Raw genomic sequence first — 10931 nt, 5'->3', positions numbered from 1 at the left:
GCATACCTATGAATTTATTGCCTCAGTAAATCAGGTTTATGTAAGGATTTGTTTTGTCCATGTCTTTATCAGGGTCTTTATCAGGTGGGAGGAATGTGTGTACTAGTCTTAGACATTGCTTGGAACATTTTCAAGCTGCCTTAGATATTTTAGTTTATTCATACATTTCTATTTAATTATTTTACTTGTGTAGCATTCATTTTTTTACATAAAGAAATGTACAGTAAATTTAAATATTTTTGTTATTACCATTATTACTAACCTGCAAGAGTCTTGTCAAGGGGAGAAGGTAGAGGCATGATCTGTACAGAATGTTCAACTTATGATGAAGGAAATTCCCGTCTAGATGTATTAGCTTATTTAAAAAATGATTTCTATGCCATCAAGCAGATATATTGGTCATTATTGCATATTCAAATTTCTTGTTTTGCAATTTGCTTTGGAATAACAACCTTTTTTATTTCTTTCCAGAAGGCGTCCCCTCTGGCAGCCCTAGCTACCCGCGCACAGTACTCAACCGAGTCCACCGACCTCAGGGAAGTGATGGCCCAGAAGATCCCGGCCATGCAGGAAGAAGTAAAGGCTTTTCGTAAAGAATACGGTAACACCAAAGTTGGAGAGATTACTGTCGACATGGTAAGTGGTTCTCTTTGATTCCAGATGCTTTGCTTTTCTATACTGATTAGTTACAAACCTAATTGCTGTGTGTAGGCATGAGATCTGGAGTATTCACTTTGTATAAACTTGTTTTCTGACTGAAGCATTGCAATTTTACCTTTTCTTGTATTTCTAGTTTTTAAATACTTGCATCAGTTAGGAAGTTCTATATGTTTCCCTTGCACTTGGAGTCTTAGACCAGTGCATAATTCTTTTCTCTCCTAAAAGGTAATGGTAATGCCATATGGCCATCTTTCAACAGATGTACGGTGGTATGAGGGGCATGAAGGGCTTGGTGACAGAGACCTCCGTACTGGATCCTGAAGAGGGCATCAGGTTCCGAGGTTACTCCATTCCAGAGTGCCAGGAGCTCTTGCCTGCTGCTGAAGGTGGTGCAGAGCCCTTGCCTGAAGGTCTCTTCTGGCTCCTCTGCACTGGAGACATCCCCACCAAGGCTCAGGTGAGTTAGGCTTACTCGCTGGATTTGGTTTTTCTTTTGGGGCTCGTAGGATCATTTGAATTTCCTTTGAGACTATGCCACTTAGGAGAGGAAGCTTTTGTGAGGGAGGATTATTTTATCTTAACACTTATGTCCTTAAAGACCTAGAACAAAGTGAGTTATTACACTGACAGATTATATGGAGAAAAGGATAGAAAAGGAGACAAATGGATTGCCGTCAAACACTATAATTTAGTCTTTTGCCCTAATCGTTTTAATTTTTTTCCTCGTCCTTTAAACTTCTCCATGCTGTTTCCATATCTCCCATCTTTCCATCTCTTTTCCCCTCTTTATTTGAATATATAAGGGAGGCCTTACTTTTAAACCCAACGTTCGCCAGGCGCTAACATCTTGCATTCCTGCTAAATCTAGCACAAATTTGTTTACATCTGCAGTGCACATAACATAACCTAAACTTAATTGTTAACCTCGAGAGAAGACGAAAATGTTGTTTCCGCAATAGTCTCACTTTATGCTATAACAAAGAAGTTGAAAATAACTTTATACTATAACAAAATTAACTTTATACTTTATGCTATACTACACTTTATAGTATAACAAGGTTACCTTTATGGCCTGTACTTTTAAAACCTTCTGCTAATTCTGGTGAAAGGTTTCGCTGGGCGATCGGGAATTTCGTACTATTAAAAGTTCGCCAGGCGAACTTTCGCCAGGGCTGACGAACGATCGTATTGGATCAGCCTGGCGAAGTAAAGTAGCGAGAGCCCTCCCTTTCCCGTGTTTAAAATACAATTTTTTTGCTTTCAATTTGTAAATTAGTAACATGTTTATGTATATGATGTAAGAATCACATTGTAATTGTAAAATATCTTTAAATCATAAAGTATTATGAAATAACCTAGATACGTAGTTTTTTCAAGACCTTCGATGTTCCAGCCGAGAGCTCAAGACATCAACTGTATTCCTCCCCCCCTACCCCCACCCCCCACCCCCGAGATGACTTATTTAGATTTAGGTTATTTTGGTTGTAAGGATAATTTTCCTTTCACAAATGTTACCAAAAGTGTTTTGATGATGGCTTGTTTACTATGGGCTATAGAAATATAGCTGTAGTGCTCCACCTCCCTATAATGAGGCGTATCTAACCTAACCTAACCCTTGTATCCCAACAGTTAACTATTTTATATCGGTTAGGTATAGTAAAATTATTGATTTTTAACTCCTTTGTATAAAGTGAGGCTATTACAGATATAACATCGTCTTCTCCCGAGGTTAATAATTAAGCTTAGAATATGTTAGGTAAGGTAATAAATGTTATGATATAAGTAAGGTAAGGTAATATGATATAAAAAAAAATCCCTGCTATGTGCCAACAATATATATTTACTTATGTTTATATAACACACTGCAGATGTAACAAATTTGTTTTTTCCTGCGTTCCCCCCCCCCCCCCCCCCCATTCTCCGAAGCACTAGATTTAGCAGGAATTCAAGATTTTAGTGCCTGGCGATCCCTTTCGTTCGCCAGGCCTGGCGAACACCTGCCTTGGGTTTAAAAGTAAGGCCTCCCTCACTCAGATGTTCGCCAGCATTGGCAAAAGTTTTTAAAAGTACTTTATACTATACTGTATGAACTTTATACTATTATACAAAAAATAACTTTATACTTTAACAAAAGAGTTTAATAATTACCATTTTACTATTCCTAACTGATATAAGAAATTGAACTATAGGCCTACAAGGGTATCATTAGACACGCCTCATTATAGGGCCGGTGGAGCACTACAGCTGTGTTTCTATAGCCGAAAGTAAACATGCCAACATCAAAACACTTTTGGTAACATTTGTGAAAAGAACATTATCCCTACAACCTAAATCCAAATAAGTCATCTTGGGGGTAGGGGGTAGGAATACAGCTGATGTCTTGAGCTCTTGACTAGAACATCGAAGGTCTTGGAAAAAAAACTACGTATATGTTATTTCATAATAAATTATGATTTTAAGATATTCTAGAATTTCAATGTGATTCCTACATCATATCATACACAAATGTTACTAATTTATAATTTGAAAGCAAGAAAATGTTATTCAAACAGCTCTCGCGACTTTGCTTCGCCAGGCTGTTCCAATACGATCTTTTGCCAGCCCTAGCGAACGTTCGCCAGGCATGATTTTAATAGTACAAAATTCCCGATCGCCCCGCGAAGCCTTTTGCCAGCACTGGCGAAAGGTTTTAAAAGTACGGGCCTAAGACTAGCACTTGAAAGAACCTAGGAAAATATTTAGTCATAACTCCTTTATTTTTACATATTTACTGAAAATATTAGGTCATAGGATTGCCAAAGTCTGCTAGATTACAGGAGATTTTTTTATAATTTTTGAGTATTTTTAAAGATAATTGTCAAAAATTCATTGCGACAGCCCCCATAACCCCTGAAGGATGGCAAAGTTCCTGGGGATGACAATTCTTTAAATGTGTCTCAAGGTTTAAGGAAAGTTCCTTGGCAGTTTCCCCTGTCTCATTTAAAGAACCAAGCAATAAAGGTGTTTTTGCTCCATCAGATTCAACAGAAATTCAGTTGCTAATGCTGCTTTTATACAGGCCAGGCACTATATACCTTCCCTCACCAATTACTTGTATTTTCCCTTTCAATATAAAGGCAGAAGTAGTTGATCTAACATGTAGAGAGGGCACAGGGCACTCAGAGGAAGAACATACTTTATTGAAGAGCATACTTTATTGATGGGATAATCCTTCTTATATGGAAGGTGATTTAGAAGGGCAAATCATGTTTTGTATAACTAATAATGCTCAAACCATGTATTATATTGGATGTCAAACTCAAAACTCTTAACAGGCCAATTTTCAACTACCGTCTTCAGAGCCAACAAAAGTACACACCTTGCTTTCCAGAGTTAAGTTTTAGAAATCCCCATTATTACATACTTGTAAGATTTTAAATGCTGACCCAAATGGTGACAATATGTATAACATTTTCCTCCAAAATGATTACTTTTACTGGCTAAAGATTATCATCACCACCCCGTGGGCCACAGGTGTAACACAACCACTTTCTATGACAGTTTGAATGAACTTCCTCTGACTAATGTTGTGGAAAGGGTTGTTCCTAGACTGATAGTTTTCAGCACCACAAGATGTCATTGAAGTAACACAGTTAATGTAATTTTTGTTATTTTCAGTGAAAAGTAGATGTATTAACTCTTCCAGTGTTCAGGTTAAGGTTTTATTTTATTAATAAATCTTGCATGCCTCAAATATTAGGTTCAGAGCATAGTGGGAGAATTGCAACATTGTTTATTCCACAGATATACTGACTCGATTGCTTGTTTGATGCAGCACTTGCTGTTCCTTTAAACATGGGAAAAGAGTAAACAGATTTTACAACACTTTTGTCAGCCTTGCAGTAATTAAAAGATTTAAGCACTGTCTATATGTTTGAAATAAAAAGTTGAAAATTAAGTTGCTTGTATTCCAATAATTCAAGTTCTTGAGTTGAAGTTCTCATGGTCTGGATATTACTCAATTATCAGAGTTCCTCTTCTATGTAGTATATAATGAGCCGAGGCATTTTAACTTTTTTCAGATTTTCTGATAAAATTTTGAGTGAGTATATTGTGATCCATAAATTGCACAATCGAAACTCCTGTTGTATGAAGTGAAAGATTTAACCCATTTACAATGTGTGTCCCATATGAGACACCTGGAAAAATAAACCGCCTGGTGTCCCACCAGTGTGACGTTGGATTGGAGCTCGTGCTCTGAGTACGTTGCGGGCCGTGGGCAGATTCAAGGCCAGCTACATACGCTGATTTTGTAGCCACCAGGAAAATATTATTTTCAGCTTCAAAATATACCGGCGTTAGTGGGTTAAAGGCCTTTATTTTTTTACTTATGTATTATCTTTTCCTCAGGTTGATGCACTGTCAAAGGAGTGGGCCAACCGTGCTGACTTACCCCCCCACATCGTCAACATGCTCAACAATTTCCCCTCCAACCTCCACCCCATGGCTCAGTTCTCTGCCGCCATCACTGCCTTGAACTCAGAGAGCAAATTCGCCAAGGGCTACAGTGAGGGTGTGCACAAGGGGAAGTACTGGGAGGTATGTCATGTGATCAGCCGCCTCGGTACTTTTATATGGCTTTCAGAAAAAGCAAAGAAGAGCATAGTACTATTAGATAGTGAGCAATGATGAGAAAGAACTCGTGCGAAGGTCGGTCCTTTTGTGGGCTTGATGGGTGACATGGTAGCATAAGCTCACTCTAGGGGTCACTAATTTTACCCCTGGGAAGGTCTGAGAGAGGAGTCATGTATGCTCTTGCAGGGCAACCTCCAAAAGGAGGGACAGGACAACAGAAAGGCCCTGACTGGAGGTCATCAAGGACACCTTGGACACTAATCTAAAGGTGGAGATTCCTCCAGTCTTGGTTGGGAGTCCTGTGACTAGCTTAATTAAGTGTGATGAGTGAGGTGGCATCTTAGCCATAACTCAATTCAGACTATTCTATGCTACCGAGTCCCCTACAAGTTCTGCATTTGTGAAGTGGACTGAATGTGCAAAGATTATGAGAGCTGAGCGGTTAGATTTAATTTAGATTGCTTTAATTAAAGCAATGTTGTAGATTCTGTAAAACCTTATATTTTCAGTTGTGCTTCGAGGACTCCCTCAACTTGATTGCCAAGCTTCCCACTGTAGCAGCTACAATCTACCGCAACTTGTACCGTGATGGAACCAGCATTGGAGCTATTGACACCTCAAAAGATTGGTCAGCAAATTTTACTGCCATGCTTGGCTATGACGACCCTCAGTTTGTTGAACTTATGCGTCTGTATCTCACTATTCATAGGTATGTAACTTTTTTCATGTGTATAGCAATTGGTATATCCCATCTGTAGCCAATTTTATAAAATAGGAATTTTTATTCAGACTTGAATATTGTAATTCTTGGCATCACTACATCCTTTTTATATCATAGCTTTCATCAGCATTTTACTGTTAATAAGAGCAATGATGAGAAAGAACTCGTGCGAAGGTCGGTCCTCTTGTAGGCTTGATGGGTGACAAGGTAGCATAAGCTCACTCTAGGGGTCACTAATATTACCCCTGGGAAGGTCTGAGAGAGGAGTCATGTATGCTCTTGCAGGGCAACCTCCAAAAGGAGGGACAGGACAACAGAAAGGCCCTGACTGGAGGTCATCAAGGACACCTTAGACACTAATCTAAAGGTGGAGATTCCTCCAGTCTTGGTTGGGAGTCCTGTGACTAGCTTAATTAAGTGTGATGAGTGAGGTGGCATCTCAGCCATAACTCAATTCAGACTATTCTATACTACCGAGTCCCCTACAAGTTCTGCATTTGTGAAGTGGACTGAATGTGCAAAGATTATGAGAGCTGAGCGGTTAGATTTTGATATTTCACTGAGGATAAGTTACTTTCTATTACTCATGTGAGAACCTTTCTCAGTGACCACGAAGGAGGCAATGTGTCTGCCCACACCACCCACCTGGTAGCCTCTGCCCTCTCTGACCCCTACCTCTCCTTCGCGGCTGGCATGAATGGATTGGCAGGACCTCTTCATGGCCTTGCAAACCAGGAGGTAAGTGTGTGGAAAGCTTGTATGATAGGGTCCATGAAGGAAAAAGTATGGTGTAACTTGGATTGGACCATGATAAATCCTGCAGTAATGGTAAACTACTCTTCTAGGTGCTGCTTTGGGTCACCAAGCTACGATCGGAAATTGGTGACGACGTGACTGAGGACCAGTTGAAGGAATTCATCTGGAAGACCCTCAAGTCAGGCCAGGTTGTCCCAGGTTATGGCCACGCTGTCCTACGCAAGACTGATCCACGCTACACTTGCCAGCGAGAATTTGCCCTTAAACACTTGCCAGATGACAAACTCTTTAAGGTTTGTAAACCTTTTGTCAGTTTTGTTAAGTTCATTGGGTACAAATAATGTAGTTTTAAGTAGATTTTGCCTTTTTTGGATAACTAATTTTAAAAACCTTAAAAGTATTATTCTTGGGGATAGTTATAATACTTATCCTTATTTTATATCATGCACATGTCACTTACATTTTCCTGAAAAAATTATGAATATCTACAGTTGGTTGCAAAGCTGTACAACGTCGTTCCCCCAATCCTGACTGAGCTTGGTAAGGTGAAGAACCCCTGGCCCAATGTTGATGCACACTCAGGCGTCCTCCTCCAGTACTATGGCATGACTGAGATGAACTTCTACACGGTGCTCTTCGGTGTATCCCGTGCCCTGGGAGTCCTTTCGTCACTGGTGTGGGACAGGGCTCTTGGCCTCCCCATCGAGAGACCCAAGTCCATGAGCACAGAAGGCCTCAAGAAGCTGGTCGGCTCCACAGCTGCTCAGGGAGCGTAGGCATGTTGGAGATTTTGTGCTTTCAAGTCAGCTCTGCGGTGGAACAAAGAATCGGGTTCACAAATGTACCTCACCCTGTGATCAATTCATTGTTCATGTATTTAGATACCCTTGACTGTTGTGGATCCAATGGCTCAGGTGCAAGGTGCTAGTGTACGCTTGTACTCGGAAACATCTGTCTGCTGTTTGAAAGTAGGCCACCTTGCATTTTGATCCTAGACCTGAAGTACCAATTAGATCTATTATGCATCATGAATAGAATTTGTAAACAAAATTGATATCTTGATCATCTTCCAGCATTTTGTGACAACTGAAGATATTTTCGGTACAGGTATTTTTTGTAGTAAATTTTTAAACTGGAAGAAAGAACTGAGGTAAATGATTTTATGCTTGGATGTTGGAAGTCCTAGGGTAAGAGTATTTTTAGTGTTTATTTATATTTTTCTTCCACATGCATTTCACTTACACAACACATGGAGACAGCTAACATTTTCAGAACAGATAATTGTTTAAAAATTTATACATGATTTATTTATTTATATCCTCGTACAAAGAAAGGCAACCTTAATTGAGAACTATAAGCGCAGTTTTATCATAATTTTTTATTTTGGTTGTCATGTCGAGGGAGAAATCGTGTTGCATTGCCCTTTTTTGAAGTTAGCCACGTTAACTCTGTTTTGACCTACGTGGGAACTTTGAGTAAGGTGCATGTAGTAAATTAAACTATTTATATAGCCCAGAGTGGGTTGGTCGTCTCCCACAAAGGGCAGGACGCGAGTTGTACTGTAAATAAACTGTATAAATAATTTTTTGGTAGGTGTCCCGCGACTGCCAATTATTGTAAGGAGTACAAAATTATAAAGGATGTTTTAGTAAATCGAAGTGTATTGTTTTATAACCCCAAGACTTGGATCAACTCCTTCACCACCACTTCCCTCCCTCCCTCGCTCCCTTACCTTTGGCAGTAGCAAAGAAGTGTGGGCAAACACAAGACCTTGACACACACACACCCTCCTTATAAAGAACTTTTAATGGACAAAGGAGGCAAAGAACGCTATTTGGATTCCATTCCCTCCCTCCCTTATCCCTCTCATGCAGTTACACGTAAAGAATGGAAATTGGTCCAAGAGTGCAATAGGAAACTCCCGAGAGAAAGCCAAACCACCGTATGTAGCTGGGCTTGAGATATCACTTGTAGAAATCCCTTTCAGCCATTATTAAAGCGCCACGGACCAGGAGGATGATCAACAGTGTAAATGAGCACAATCGATTTTATCCCCCAACGTTGAAATACATTCGTTACACAAGTATTAGAGGTGTGTAGATTTTTTTCTTGCAACACCATACGGGATGTTATTGTACTTAAATACAATGTTGCAGTCGCATGTAATAAAATACGGCATCTCTAGATCGATATCGGATCCAAGGTTGAACTTCGGAGACCGGACCAAAGGAACGCTGAAGATCGAATGTTGGCATCGAACCAGTAGTTCCTCCATGAAAAAATAAAAACTTGTACAGTAATTAGTAACACCAGTTACAGAAAACTTGTTATTTTGATAAATTTTGTTGATTGTATAACAGAAGTTTATGATGTACTGTACAGATTATTCAATAAATCATATATCTAGTGTATAAATCTGATCTAAGTCCTCAAACTTTGCTTCTCTTCACATTTCAGGGGAGAGAAGCGAGCTATGAATTAAAAAAAAGTAAAGCAGGTGTGGCTAATGTTTAACAGGAGATGAGACGTTGCAGAGAAAAAACATTTAACTGTAAAAGCATATGCTGCAGTACAGTTGTTCCAGGGAAAAAATCAAGTTTTAGAGGCCATATTTACAGTTTGCGATTCAGTGCAAACCATTCAGTTCAAGAACTTAAGCTTGAATATGATCAGTACTTGAATATAAAAATTGCATTAGTTCATGGGACCAGCCCTGTGTAGACGATACAAAATATATATACAGCTGTATACTCAAACCAGATTTCAGTTGTTTGCAAATGTGGAACAGATACTTTATGAATTAAACGCCAGAAATCACAAGGTGAAGAATATTTAAATTACCCCCCCTTTTTTTTTAACTAGTCGACCTCCTAATATAACTTGCTCAATGCAACATGGTCTACATGCACGCCATTATGAGTAATTAATCGTTCCATTTCTTTCCTCTCCCACGCACTCGCCCTCAATTACCTATACTCTTCCCTCTCCCTCACATTCACTCTTGCTCAACATCCAATCGTTCTCTCCCACTTCCTCGTTCACGATTGTTCCTCTCGCTCGCAGTAAATAGTTCACCCTACCTCGCCTTCTACACGTACCCTTCTCTCCACGTCTCCCTCTCCCTCCATAGTTCATCCTATTTTTTTCTTTTTTCTAAGGTTGATGACTACGTTTTGACACGATTGTTACTATTTCCCTTCCTGTTTCCATCTCTCTCTTCCCCTTTCTTTCTTTTTCTCAATTGCACATTATCACTGATTCTCCCCTTAATATTCATGATTCGTATTAAACTAATTCAATTCCAGCAACCGGCCAACCAGGGATACGAAATATTGGTAAATATTGCTCAGCAAAATGTTTAACACAACTAGCATATATTTGTTTCGGACCGGGCGGTTAATCAAAAGAATAATTAAAAGCAGTTATAAACTTTTATTCGATAATGCATATACTGTATAGTGAAGGTATATTATTGAAATATATATTTGAATGTACGTGTGTGTGATTATATATATATATATATATATATATATATATATATATATATATATATATATATATATATATATATATATATATATATATTTGTATGTCAACATGTATATCACGGAATACAAAGCCTTCAGCGCCGGGTGCCAAGTGAGATTCCCTCTTGACATCAGACATGAAACCATTTATTTGTGATGTCATCATGACGTCACTACTACAACATACAAACACAACTAGTGACGTTTACTAAATAACCATGGCGTCACCATGACATCTCATCACAACACGAAAATCACAGACGGCGACATAAACAGGAGCGAGAAGACGGAGCAGGGGGAGGAGGAGGAGGAACAGAGAGGCTCAGCGGATGCCTCAGTTGCAGCGCTTGAAGGTGGCGCCGCAGAAGGGGAACAACTCGGGCGTGTCGCATTGCTGGCAGGCCGAGGCGAGTGGGCGGCAACACAGGAAGTGGTCGCGGCAGCACAGCGGCCACAGCGAAGGCTCCATAGTGCTGCATTCGTCGCGGCACTGCATGCAAGAATCTGCAGGCGGAGAAGGGACTGTTAGGGCTGGCGAAAGGGGCGAAAGGTACTTGAAGAAGACGAGGGATAACAAAGGGGGACAAGACAGAAGGTAATATCCGGAAGAGGCTTAGGACGAGGATTAATGGAGGAAAGGAGACACCGAGGGA

General features: G+C 39.8%; 2 protein-coding genes across 2 annotated transcripts in view; one reads left to right on the top strand and one right to left on the bottom strand.

The window, feature by feature from the left end:
- Positions 1–471: 471 nt before the first annotated feature.
- Positions 472–9158, top strand: kdn (citrate synthase; the record flags this gene model as incomplete). The annotated part of the gene is given in 7 exon segments (XM_070119812.1): positions 472–636; positions 920–1117; positions 5050–5238; positions 5784–5983; positions 6601–6733; positions 6841–7044; positions 7243–9158. Coding segments are annotated over 7 exon segments (1374 nt in total), but the record flags the coding sequence as incomplete, so codon positions are not given.
- A 1109-nt stretch (positions 9159–10267) lies between these two features.
- LOC113815229 (uncharacterized) overlaps positions 10268–10931 on the bottom strand; it is a 15254-nt gene continuing 14590 nt past the window's right edge. Inside the window, exon 4 of the mRNA XM_070119813.1 lies at positions 10268–10782. Coding sequence (XP_069975914.1) covers positions 10613–10782 — 170 coding nt within the window. The 3' untranslated portion in view covers positions 10268–10612. The remainder of the gene's footprint in view (positions 10783–10931) is intronic.

Source organism: Penaeus vannamei, unplaced genomic scaffold (genome assembly GCF_042767895.1).
Source record: "Penaeus vannamei isolate JL-2024 unplaced genomic scaffold, ASM4276789v1 unanchor749, whole genome shotgun sequence".
NCBI lineage: Eukaryota > Metazoa > Arthropoda > Malacostraca > Decapoda > Penaeidae > Penaeus > Penaeus vannamei.
This window is presented reverse-complemented; position numbering and strand designations above follow the sequence as displayed.